The sequence below is a fragment of the Megascapheus bottae genome, chromosome 6 (assembly GCF_031878675.1).
Source record: "Megascapheus bottae isolate mThoBot1 chromosome 6, mThoBot2.hap1, whole genome shotgun sequence".
NCBI classification, from domain to species: Eukaryota; Metazoa; Chordata; class Mammalia; order Rodentia; family Geomyidae; genus Megascapheus; species Megascapheus bottae.
In genome coordinates this window covers 72,164,641-72,178,109 of record NC_143514.1, presented here as the reverse complement: position 1 = coordinate 72,178,109, position 13,469 = coordinate 72,164,641, and the positions used below count along the sequence as shown (strand labels likewise).

General features: G+C 48.5%; 1 protein-coding gene across 2 annotated transcripts in view; it reads right to left on the bottom strand.

The window, feature by feature from the left end:
- The window catches only part of Ece1 (endothelin converting enzyme 1), a 93,551-nt gene that overhangs the window by 32,189 nt on the left and 47,893 nt on the right, over positions 1-13,469 (bottom strand). For both annotated transcript variants that reach the window (XM_090335660.1, XM_090335659.1), the window contains 2 exons: positions 9,449-9,590; positions 2,610-2,822 (listed from right to left, as the gene is read on the bottom strand). In XM_090335660.1, coding sequence (XP_090191786.1) covers positions 2,610-2,822; positions 9,449-9,590 — 355 coding nt within the window. The remainder of the gene's footprint in view (positions 1-2,609; positions 2,823-9,448; positions 9,591-13,469) is intronic.

The following is a 13,469-nucleotide window of genomic DNA, read 5'->3' as shown; positions in this document are numbered from 1 at the left end:
GTTCATGAAAGTCAGAGAGACTCTTATCTCCAATTAACCACCAGAAAACCAGAAGTGGTGCTGTGGCTCAAAGGGTAGGGCAGTAGCCTTGAGCTGAAGAGCTCAGGGGACAGGCCCAGGCCCAGGGTTCAAGAAAAAAAGAAAAAAATTCCCTAAATCTCAGGGTTGCAGCGAGGCTGAAACGGAGCAACTACAAAGGGTCTAACACTGTGTCCAGCATGCAGAGGACTCGCTAGGTCAGACTCTTTCCTGCTTTCCTTCAGGTCCTCCTGTCCTGTTGTCTAGCAAGGTGGGCAGGGGCCCTTATCCCTGGAGGGGTATAAGAAAGGCATATGACTGGGAACCAGGCTTGTCCTGCCCTGTCATCTCAAGGTCCTCCCTCAGTTTCCTTGTCTATGGAATGAGGTGAGCAATACCCTACAGGACCATTGCGACCAGGTTACAGAACAGCTCTGTAGACTGTGCTGTGCAAGGTCAAAGGTTACAGCACATACCGTTGATACAATTGGCAACCACCCCTCTCCCCCATTAGCACGTTAGGATTGAAAGTTCCGAGGAGACTGCCACTAAGGTTAAGGAAGAACCACGCATGCTCAGGACCCATAGAGTTCAACACTGTAAAATTACTCAAATTTACCCATACAGTTTGAGCATGCAAACTTGGCACCACATAAAGTAGCTAGCTACATTACTGCCACAGTAGGCATTGATGCTACTCACCCAAAGCTAGATTTCATGTTCTTTATCTCAAATACTATGGGTAGTGACTCCTTTTCCTAATAATTTCACCTGCCTGCACTAAAGCCATACTGCCCCTTTCGACAAAGCTCAGATTTTTCACTTTGTCTTAAACTAAGCATGTGAGTACTTGCCTTTTATTTTGTGGGTCACGGGGCTTGAACTTGGCCTGGACACTGTCCCTAAGCTCTTCAGCTCAAGACTACCTCCCTACCCTTGAGGCAAGCCACACTTCCCATTTTTTCTAGAGGTTAATTGGAGATAAGAGTCTCAGGTTCTTTTTTGACTGGATGGCTTTGAACTTTGATCCTCAGATCTCAGCCTTTTTTTTTTTTTGCTAGTCCTGGGCTTGAGCTCAGGGCCTGAGCACTGTCCTTGGATTTTTCTCAAGGCTAGAGCTCTACCACTTGAGCCTCAGCACCACTTCCGGCTTTTTCTAAGTATGTGGTACCGAGGAATCAAACCCGGGTCTTCGTGCATACTAGGCAAGCACTCTACCACTAGGCCAAACTCCCGGCCCCAGATCTCAGCCTTTTGAGTAGCTAGGATTACAGGCATGAGCCACTGTGCCAGGCTTGGTTATTTTTGAAAGAGTCTTGTTTTTGGCCCAGGCCAGCCCTAGACTGCCATCATTCTAGCTTTTATTTGGTTGAAATAGGGTCTCTTTGAACTCTCTGCTCAGGGTGACCTTGAACCAATCTTCCAGATGTCTGCCTTTTAGTAGGCATGAGCCACCATACCCAGCTGAATTTGCCCTCTTTTAGATACCTTCTCCTCTTTTACCTACTAGTATGCTCAGGTTTTTTGTTTTGTTGTTTTTGCTTTTGTTTGACAGTCCTGGGGCTTAAACTCAGGGCCTGATCACTGTCCTTGAACACTTCTTGCTCAAGGCTAATGCTCTGCCACAGTACCACTTCTGGCTTTTTTTCTCAGCATGTGGTACCCAGGAATTGAATCCAGGGCTTTATGTATGCTAGGCAAGCACTCTACCAATAGGCTATGCTCTTGGTCCTGAAGGTTTTTTAATTTTTTAAAAAATTTATTTTTATTAAATAGTGTACATAACGGTTTTAATTCCAGAAATCAGGTTATGAAGACAATGTCACCCTGATCAATCTCACCCTGCCCACTGTTCTGTTTTATTATTTGTTCCAAAACTGGTACTAGAACTTGATACCTGACGCTTTTGCTCATCGGCTAGCACTCTACCAACTGAGCTATGCTTCCAACCTCTCATCATTCTCTGAAGGAATTCTGAAGAATAGTATTTGTTGAGTCTAAGTTTTCCCCAGTGGACAAATGAGTTAGACTTTAATAGTCTGGCCTCTCCCAGCACTGAGGGTCTCAGCAAAGGTCAACAGGAAAGGCAGAGGGCCAGGTCCCAGCTTTCAGGGGATTTGAGGCAAGAGGTCTGTGGTTCAGTCTGAAATTGGGACTCCTTTCTTTATTCCTGCAAATATTTGATTTCTGCAAACATTAACCAGGAATGCTGCTGTAAACAAGACACTCATGGGTACTAACCTGAACATAACACCACCAACTTCAAGGTCAGAAGGACTTTGGTCACACAGCTTATCCTGCAAGGCTGGTTCAGGAGGCCAAAGAGACTAACTCTGATGAGCTGTTGTTACAACTTCCATTGATTCACAATCTTCGAACATGAGCTGTTCTATCTACCCTTTGCCTTCAAAGCTCAGTCAAGATTTAAGGTGCAACTTGAAGCCACAGAATAACAACTAGGGCTACCAAGCTGCTCCCACTCCAAAGTCTGTGGCCTTTCTAGCCCGCCCTGCCTCTCCTCTGAGCAGGCCCGGGCGGCTGGCAGGTTTAGCAGACTTGGCCCATTTGCCCAGTCTCCTGTTGGCACTTACCCAGCAGGTGTTTGATGATGGCTTGATTGTGCTCCCAAAGGTTGCTGAAGGTCCCCCAGCGGGAGTGGCCGTCAGGTACAGGGTTGGCCTTGATCCAGCCCCCACAGGCATAGCTGAAGAAGTCCTGGCAGGGGTCCACGGAGGGGTCCATGGAGCTCAAGATGGAGCTGGTCACTGAGACGCAGGCCTCGCTCAGACATACTGGAGGTGTTCCTGGAAGGGGACAAAAACCAGAGGGCAGTGAAGTGGGGCAGGCCAAAGGTTCCAGGAGGGCAGCACAAGTGGCCTAGGGCCCCAGGGACACAAACCTACCCATAAGCCTAACTAAAAGTTTGGAATTGGGTGGTCATTAGACCCCATATGATTTGGGAGATTTCAGCTCTCTCAGCTTACAAAAGAAGACCTTGGTTTAGTGGCCTAAAACTCTTGGGTCCCTAGAATGAAGGGGTGTTTCTCATAATCCTCCCAGAGTGACTCCCTGGCTTTCTTCTGTTCTTTTTTTTTGTACTGGAGATTGAACTCAAAGCCCTGTACATGGGCTGGGAGCTTGGTCTAATGGTAGAGTGCTTTGCCTAGCATGTACCAAGACCCTGGTTTGATTCCTTGGTACCACATACACAGAAAAGGCCAGAAGTGATGCTGAGGCTCAAGTGATAAAGCTCTAGTCTTGAGAAAGCCCAAGGACAGTGCTTAGGCCCTGAGTACAAGCCCTGGGACTGGCAAAGGAAAACAACAACAACAAAAAAAACACCTTATACTGTACCACTTGAACCATACCCCATCCAGGACTTCTGCTTTTAGAGAGGATTTCTCACTTTTTCCCAGGCTGACTCTGGACCATGATCCTCCTCCCTATGCCTCCTTAGTAGCTAGAATTATAAGTATGTGCTACAGTGGTCACATTGTTGTTGTCACTGTTTGTTTTTGTGACAGTGGGGTTTGAATGCAGGGCTTGTGCTTGCTTAGCAGACATTCTAGCACTTGAACCACACATCTAGCCCTTTGGTTTTTCAGTAACTTTTTTTTTCCCCAGGTAGAGTATAAAATTTTTGCTCGGCTAAATGCAAATGGAGACTCCCTTCTACCTATGGCCTCCACTGAAGCTGAGATCACAGGCAGGCATCACCATGCCCAGCTCATTGGCTCATTGTTCTCATCTCTACCTCCTAAGTAGCTGGAGTACAGATATGAGCCATTGCACCTGGCCAGGCTTTTTTTTTTTTAAACTGGTCCTGGGGCTTGAACTCAGTGCCTTCTTTTGTTTAAGGTTGGAGCTCCACCACTTTGAGCCACAGTATCACTTCTGGCTTTTTCTTTGTATGTGGTACTGAGGATCAAACCCAGGTCTTCATACATGCTAGGCAAGCACTCTACTACTAAGCCACCTTCCCAGCCTTTTTTTTTTTTTTTTTTAAATTGAGGTCTGGCCTTTTCCCTGCTGGCCTCCAACTGTGATCCTCTTATCTCTACCTTCCAAATAGCTGGGATTATAGGTATATACCACCATGCCCAAGCCCTCACCAGATTTTTGTTATTCTCTGATATAAAATAAATTCATTTATTCATACATTCATGTATTCAACAAAATAAGGGTGTTCTGGGTTCTTTGCCTAGTACTGTGTGTGTGTGTGTGTGTGTGTGTGTGTGTGTGTGTGTGTGTGTGTAAGAGAGAGAGAGAGAGAGGGAGAGAGAGAAGGTAGAGAAAGATGAGGAATATAGAAAGCAAAGTCCTTTTCTTCAGGAGCTAATAATTCATTTAGGGACACATATACATGTAAGAGTTAGATGACAACAGTTGGAGAAACTGCCATTCATTCTATGCAAAACAGAGTAAACACTGACTCTATGCTACGTGGATGAGGTAAACTGGAATATAGAGAGATGAGGTGGACAGAGGAGGAGCCAGGAAACACCACTTCTGAACACATGGCAGGAATCTGCTGTCTCAATAAACCTTCAAACAAAGCAAAAGTGAAGGCCCTAGTACCATTTGAAAAGACAAACAGGAAACCTAAGTAACCAGTTTGCTAGAGAGATGAGGAATAGTTTTAGACCCCCAGTCTCAAGTTTGATCAGGAGAGCGGATCACAGATGGCTCTCTAGAGGCTTGGCTGAGCCAGGAGGCCAAACCTGACTCTAGGATCCAAGTGACAACAGTGGCTGCTCTCTAACACAAATCTGCAAACATGCTGTTCTCACACGCTCACTGTTCTCTATCCCTATCTCAGCATCAGATGTGGCTACAATATTCATGCAAAAACACCAGGAAGCAGCTGGGCACTGGTGGCTCACACCTGCAATCTTAGCTACTCAGAAGGCTAAGATCTGAGGATCTGAGGTTTGAAGCCTGCCCAGGCTCTAAAGTCCAAGAGACTTATCTCCAATTAAGCACCAAAAAAGTTGGAGGTAGAGACGTGGTTCTAGTGACAGGGGGCTGGCCTTGATCTAAAAAACTCGAGGGTAGTGCCCAAGCCCTGAGTTCAAGCTGTGCATCTGGCACAAACCAATCAACCAACCAACCAACCAACTCCAGGAAATTAAGGCATTGAGGGAGGGACTAACCAAGGTCACCCAGCTGTGTGGGAGCTGGAAGCTAAGTCATCTCTTTGCTGGCCATGCCAGGAGCCGGGGCAGCTGGACTGGAAGATCAGTTTCCTATTACACAGGGAAGAAGCAAGACGGGGTAGCTTTAGACTGTTAGATGTGGGTTTAAACCTCAGCTTTCTGCCTCTGCCTTGTAGGGCCTCTGACAAGTGACTTCATATCTCTCCAAGGCTCAGTTTCTCTGTCTAGAAGTTAGTACATTTCACAGTGATGAGGGAATGACCTTCTGGCTGGACACAGGGCTCTCCGCTTCCTCAGGGCTCAGGTCTCAAGGTCTCAGGCTGGTGTGTAGAAAACAGGAAGAAGGTAGGGCTAACAGAGGGGTCCTCGCCTCCCTTGACAGCACACCACTAGCCAAGAGGATGTGCGGAACAGGCTTACTTACTTGTCTGTCTTTTACCTATCAATACTAATAAGTACAAAGTTCTCCATAAAGGGATCAGAGGAGCAACAGAACTAGAGGCAACTATATTTTGAGATAATTTATGATCAATAAAATCTGTTGAGCACTCTGGGTGCTGGTGGCTCATGCCTGAAATCCTAGCTGCTCAGGAGGCTGAGTTATGAGGATTATACTTGGAAGCCAGACAGAGCAGGAAGTCCATAAGACTTTGATCTCCAATTAATCACCAAGAAGCTGGAGGTGGAGCTGTGGCTCAAGTGGTAAAGTGATAGCCTTGAGCAAAAAGCTCAGGGACAGTGCCAGGCCCTGAGTTCAAGCCCCAGGAACAGAACAGGAATACACACATACACACACACACACACACACACACGTACGTGTGTTCGTGTGTGTACAAGTGCTATACTACTAGGACTGAATCCAAGGCCTTAATGCTAGATAAGTGTTCCACCACTGAACTCCACTTCCAACTTATAGATAACCCTTTTTTTCTTTTTTCCCCAGACCGAACTCAGTGCCTTGCACTTGCCCGGCAAGTACTCTTCCACTGAGGCAAATCCCCAACCCTAGACAATCCCTTTGATGGAGAGAACGATGTTGCTGTTAACAGTATGCGTATATCTATATGTATATGTCTGTCTACATTTATACACACACAATGCACTAGCTCACCTAGCTTCATTTACAGTATTTTGAGATCACGTCATCTTAACCATTGTTGCACACCCCAATCCCAACCATGGGAGTGGCCAGAATCGCTGTGGGGGAGGAGGGGAAAGAGAACTTGTGTGCGGTTTGAAAAGGCCTATTCAATATTATGGCATAACTTTGTTCTTGGAAAGGGAAAAGAATACCTATTGTTACACCCTAAGCCACAGGAAGTCAAGGCTGGGCAAAATCTTGGCTGAAGGAAATACCCAGGGGATAGACGGTAAGAGGACTTGGGTTTAAAACAAAACAATTCAGTGTCAGGAGCCTATGTCAGAGGTCTGGGTCCTTCTTAAGACCCCAACTCTGCTGGACACTCTGCCAGCTCCTAGGCAGTGCTCACACAATGACTGCTTGGTTATTTAACTATGTACAGGCTCACAGATCTGTATGTGGTCCTGGCTCACCAGGCGCTTAATAAAGATTAGATTAACAAATTAATGGCCCTTCCCCAGTCCCTGCTCCCTGAATGGGGAACAGTGGCTGTCCCTGGTCTTCTCCCTGGCTACTGCCCCGACTAGAACATGAACTTGAGTGTAAGGCTGGCGCCTTGCTTGCTTTTCTGTGTCCCTGCCCAGCATGGCATCTAGCAGCTATTTAATACATGTTTGTAGAATGATAAATGACCAAGTGGCCACGTTTTCTCCAGTGCTTGGTGACCACCTCCTGGAGGTGGCATCCATCTCATCCCATCAGGATGGGGATGGGCAGTTGAGAATGTGAGACCCAACCCCAGATCAAGTCCACCCACCTGCTCAGTGGCTGGCCCTAACAAGCTGGAAGGTGCTTCCAATGGTTCCTGAAAGTTTCATGTTTGGGTAGCTGTAGTTTGTAAAGTTACTTGAAGTTTCTAGAAAGGAGGATCTAGCAGGAAGAAAGATCAAAAGATCCTTAGGTGCCCAGATGTGACACAGATGTGGGTCTTCCAGAAGCACTTGAGGGCTTGCTTTTCTGGCCTGTGTTGGCTCAGATGTGGCCAATGTCATAATGTCACGGTCCACATTCTAGGTAGCCACTGCTTTTGTAGGCAGCTCAGTAATCACTTAATCCACTCCACCCTGAAACAAGAAGGACCTTCTCCTGCCAGGCCCAGGTGGAGAAGTCCCTCCCCAGGTGCTGAGAGGGTAGGTTCCCCCTCAGGACCTCCTTGCAACAACAGCAGAGTTGCTTTGAGTTTGACCCCTTAAAAGTTGTCCCTTGGAAGCTCCCTTGGGATCCTGGGGAAGAAACCCTGCGGGGTCTCCTAGGGGATGGCCCTAGAACCACACCTACTGGAATCCTGCCGGCTTCCCAGGTCCAGGGCAAAGAGCTACCAGTGGTCCCCAATGACAGGGCTGCTCAGAACTGAAGCTGATTGATCAGGACGTGAAGCCAGATGGCAAGGCCTGGATGGGGGTGGCAACACGTGGCCCACTGTTAGAATACACACAACACATGTACACATACCTCCAGTCACACATGCATGCACACACTCCTTCCTTTGTCCACTCTTGTCATTCATTCAGTGATTACTTGTACGCCTATGGTACCAGGCGGTATGCAAGTGTGTGCTGTGAAAGGCCTGGAGGCTAGTAATTACTTAGTCAAATATGCATTAAGCACCCGCTGGGTCTATAACCCATTAAATAGTTCAGTTAAGAGCTAGGTGCTGGTGGCTCATGCCTATAATCTTAGCTTTACTGAGGATTATGGTTCCAAGCCAGACCAAGCAGGAAAGCCTATGCAATTCTTATCTCCAATTAGCTACCAAAAAGCCAGAAGTAGAGTTATGGCTCAAGTGGTAGAGTGTTACCCTTGAGGGGGAAAAAAAAAAAAGCTCAGAGACAATACTTAGGCCCTGAGTTCAAACCCCAGAACCTGAACAGTAAACAAAGAAATAAATTTAAAAAGTCAGTTAAATAATCACTTATTTCTAATTTCTAGAGTAAGCACTCACTAAATACTATGGGATGAGCCGACTATGTGTCTCACACAGGAGGGTATAAGGATGACATAAACAACGACTTTGCCTTCTCTTCTCTCCAGGTCCTGAGTCTCTTCCTTTCCAGTTTAGCACGGCCAACCCCAGGCCAGCAACTCCATTGGGGAAGGCTTAGCACAGCCCTGCTTTCTCTGTTGATGAGTGGCCAGGTCAGCAGGTGGCACCTTGACAAAGCCCCTCTCTGGCTGCTCAGCTAGATGAGCTATCAGGAAGCTAGGTATTGGGGGTGGAAGCAGGAGAGGGGGATACCCTAGAATTGGCTGGCCTCCCTGTCCTTGCTTTAACTTGAATCTTCCCGGTTGCATAAGTGTTGGCTGAGCCATGCTGCACTGGCTGGATCTATCAATGGACACAGAGAAGCAGCCTCCAGCCCTGACAGCATGATTACAGGAGCCTCTCATTCACCCTACCCACATAAGGGGCACAAACAGGCAGATGGATGGATGGATGGATGGATGGATGGATGGATGGATGGGTGGGTGGACACGTGCACAAAGACCTTGGACATGGAAGGACATCCCTCATGAGCAGGAATGAGCTCCATTACAAGAGAAGGCGGGGCTTGGGCTCTTGAAGCTCCTAGAGCCCATAAGGGAGCCAGTGGGAAAATTCCATCTGCCCCACTCAAATGCCTGTTTCCTCATCTAGAAAAGAATGGAACGCAACCACAGCCTGTGGGGACATGAGAGAAAGACACAGGCCATGTCTGTCAAGGAGGCATTTGGTCCACAGAGTGGTCAGATGTGGAAGCTACCGCTGGTCTCCTCTGGGGACTAAGGATGACAGGCTGCACTGGCAGCCACGTCCTAGGCTGAAGAAGTCCTTAAGCCATCACATATGTCCTCAGGGCTAAATCCCATTGGGCACTGCTTTCCACCTTAAAGAGAGATGACACAGGCTCTGGGGAAGGAAATGATTTGCCTAAGGTCACACCACTGTTACATCGCTGGGCTCCAATGTGAACTTAAGTTGTTCTTACTCTAAAACCTTTATATCACCCACTTCCTAGGGCTGGGTGCGTCTCAGCATCCCGAGCTCTGCTTCTTCCTTGTGCTTAGAAACCTTCTTGGCTTGAGCAGGGAAATGCTCTGTACAGAAATAGGGAGGTGGGGGAGACAAACCCTCCATAAACAAAGAAGCACCTACTTGTCCGGTACTGGATACCCAGCGCTGCCAGGCAGGCCACCAATCCTGCTGCCAAAAGTGCCACCAGCACCACCAGCCGCCTCTCCACTGGGGTCCGTGCTGCCCAGCACCGCTGGCTGCTCCGAGGGCTGCGAAAGTTCACCTGCAGGGGAGGAGGCAGGAGGAGTGGGGAGGACATGAGCTCAGGACTCCCCAATCTTGAGAGGAAGGGGCTCCGAGGCAGGCCTAGGCCCTGGGGAGCCATGGGGCTGCCTTCCCGTCTCAGGGGTGGTCTGGTTCCCACAGCACCAGCCCTAAGCCAGGAACGGAACCTCCACCCTAGCCAGTATCTAGGATTTGCTCAAAACACCAGAGACTCAGTAGCTCGAGCTGGGCGGGCTTGCATGTTCTATGTCACCCGATATGGGCAGACGGAAAAAAGACCAACAGTGTTTCCTTGCTTCTCCAGTAAGGAGCTCAAAAAGGAACAGGATGTTTGGACTACAGACATGCAGAGAGTGGCCAGCTGGGCCTGTCTCAGAGCCCCGCACCCACGGGGCCCCGGTCAGGGCCCAGGATGTCATGGTCACCCCTCAGGTGTTCTTTAAGCAGGGACATGCTGAGCTCAGTAAGCCCTCACTATCCCACCAGGGCTGGCTTGTTGGTCATCTGTTTACAAATGAGGAAACTGAGGCCCAGAAGGGGCAGAGCAGAAACTTGAATCTGAGTCTGTAGGTACTTGAGCTCACCAATGGTTCAGAGATGTAGTCTGGGACACTGAAGAAGACGAGAAGAGAAATAGCTCCATTAACTCAGGAAAAATGGCCCCAGCCTCATAGTCTAGCTAAACAGGAAAGGCGGCACAATGAGGGGAAGTGGTGTGTGTGTGTGTGTGTGTGTGTGTGTGTGTGTGTGATGGGCTCTTGGGCTGAAGGAAGGACACACCCCATAACAACACTCAGAACTATGAGTCCCAGCCATTCATACCCAAAACCAGATAGATCAGGGGGCCACAGGACAAGAAGGTGCTCCTGAAGGTGGGGCTTGTTCACGATTTCCCCCCAACAAATAGCAGGGCACCAACTCATACATGGAGGGGAAGAGGTTCCTTTGCTATCAACTGCGCCCAGCCTAATGGAATGCTGATAAAGGCTGGGATGAATAGAGGTTCAATCAGGGAAGGCTTCCTGGATGGGGTGATATCTGGGCTGGGTCTTGAAGAGTAAACAGAAGCTGACAGGGTGTATATTTAAAAAGTTCCATAAGAAAGATTAGGGAACATGAACTTCTTGAGCACTGGAGAGATAGATTTGTCCTTTGGGAAGAACTTAAGAGGAGGCAAGGTGGGAGGGAAACAGGGAGACTCCTAAGGAGGCTATCACAGTATATCAGAGGATGGGACTCTGACCTGCCAATGCCCACATAGCTGGAGAGGGCTCCCCCAGAGCTAGGCCAGAGTCCCTGGGGGTCCCACTCTGGCACATGGGGACCTGCGATGAGTAAGAGCACTGTGGTCAGGGCTGCGTACCCAGTGGGCAGAAAGAGATTAGGAGCTGCTGCACCAGAGAAAATGGGATAGGAGAATTTCAGTGAAGACAAATCAGCCTGTAAAGTGAGTCGAGCCATTGTCAACTGTGTTGCAGGTGTGGATGGGGGGGGGGGGATTGGGAGAGAGGGAGGGAAAGGGTGTGACCCTGTCCAAAAAGAAATACACTCATTAACTGACTTAGTAACTGTAACTCCTCTGTATATCACCTTTATAATAACAATAAAAATTTTAAAATTAAGGGCTGGGAGTTTGGCCTAGTGGTTAAAGTGCTTGCCTAGCATGCATGAAGACCTGGGTTTGATTCCTCGCTACCACATACACAGCAAAAAGCCAAAAATGGTGCCGTGGCTCAAGTGGTAGAGTTCTAGCCTTGAGAAAATCCAAGGACAGTGCTCAGGCCCTGAGCCCAAGCCCAGGACTGGCAAAAACAAACAAACAAAATTAAAATAAAAAAAAAAAAAGAGTCAAAGATTTTGAAGAACTGGTGGCCATTTCATGAAAGGCTAGTTGGCTCTTGCCACAGAAGCAGGCAAGTAGAGGGAGGGAAAGGGAGGCGGGACGAGGGAGGGAGGCTATCTGTTAAAAGTTCCTAAGAATCAATCTCTTTCTTTCTTTCTTTCTTTTCTTTTCTTCCCTCCTCCTTCCTTCCTTCTTTCTTCCTTCCTTCCTTTCTTTCTGTTGGTGGGGCTTGAACTCTGGACCTAGGTGTTGTCCCTGAGCTCTTGAGCTCAAGGTTATTGTCCTACCCCTGGATCCATAACCCCACTTCTGGTTTTCTAGTGGTTAATTGGAGATAACGGTCTCTCAGACTTTAGTGCCTGGGCTGGCTTTGAACCGCGATTCTCAGATATCCGCCTCCTGAATAGCTAGGATTATTGACATAGCCATCATACCAGGCAAATTATTATTATCATTATTATTATTATTATTATTATTGTTATTTGCCAGTCCTGGGGCTTGAACTCAGGGCCGGAGCACCGACTGTCCTTGGGCTTTCTCAAGGCTGGAGTTCTACCACTTGAGCCACAGCCCCATTTCCGACTTTTCTGTGGATGTGGTACTGAGGAAAATAACCCGGGTCTTTGTGCATGCTAGGCAGGCACTCTACCACTAAGCTACACTGCCAGCTCGCCTAAGAATTTTTCTACAACGAGAAGAAGCAAAGCTTCCCAGCACTACTTTCGGTGAGTTGAGACTTCCACTGACCACCCGGTACAGAGGATTGGGGTGCTGCTCCAGTGCATGCACAGCACCCCAGGGTTCACCAGGGGCATCAACATCTCCCTCAACTTGCCCTACGCACTGGTACTCAGAAGGGCCCCACGGACTTGAGGCAGCTGCTGCCACGTGTAAAGACACTGATAGCTGTGTCCCTCTGCCTGTCCATCTTTCTGCCCCAGGACTGTCTCAGCCCTCGCCCCCTCCTCCTCCTCCTCCTCCTTCCCCTCATGATCTCTGTGCACCTGTGGCCAGGAAAAGACACCTGGAATGCTGGGCTCAGCTCACAGGGGACAGGAAGCAGAGTGACCTTGGATTAGGGGCACCCTCTACCTAGCACTCACTCCAGAGAGCTGAAGGGAGGAGGGCAAGGACTCACTTCATTGGTTTGATAAGAGGGACAAGGTGACAGACAGGGGTAAAGGTGACTGAAGAGGTGAAGGAGAGAGGAAAGACACAGAAGGCAGAAGATGGAAGGGACAGGGAGACAGGGCAGGAGAAAGACCCTACCAGCAGCTAATAATTGTATACGTGTGCGTGTGCACGTGTGTGTGTGCGCTGGTATTAGGCCTTGAATGCAGAACTTAGGCACTGTCCCTTAAGATTTTTACTCTGCCATTTGAGCAACAGCTCTACTTCTGGGTTTTTGGGTTGTTAAATGAAGGTGAGAGTCTCATAGGCTTTCTAGCCCAGTCTGGCTTTGAATTGAGATTCTCAAAATCTCAGTGTCTTCAAGATAGGATTACAGGCCTGAGCTACAGACATCTGGCGAAGTGAATAGGGATTTGTGAATGGGCTTGACATTTCATTGCTCTTCTCACAATGTCTCTGGGACTAAGGAGTATTTTCAGCTCCAGGAGAGACCCAGGAAGCTGGGGCTGGAGGGAAGCGGAAGAGAGGACCGTGACACATCCGTTCCTCCAGCAAGGGCAGGGTAGCCTGGTCCCATAAGGCATGCCACTCTCGAGCAGCAGGCGTGGGCTGAGCCTCATCGTTTCAGGTCAAGCAAAGTGCTGAATCTAAGCAGATGGTGCTCACTGTAAATTAAATTAGCATTAAGCCCCGATTAAATTGAAAAAGTCATCATTCTAAGCCAGAATGGCAAATGGCATTTGGAAACAGGCCCTTTAACCTCATGCAAGGCGTTGTCCAGAGCAAACACGGATCCTGGGGCAGGAGAAGTCACCTGGAGCACTGGGCTTGGACCAGGAGATATTGGCCAGTTCCTGGGGTACTGCTGAGCTGTTTACAGTTGCCTGGCCTTAGTCAAGGCCC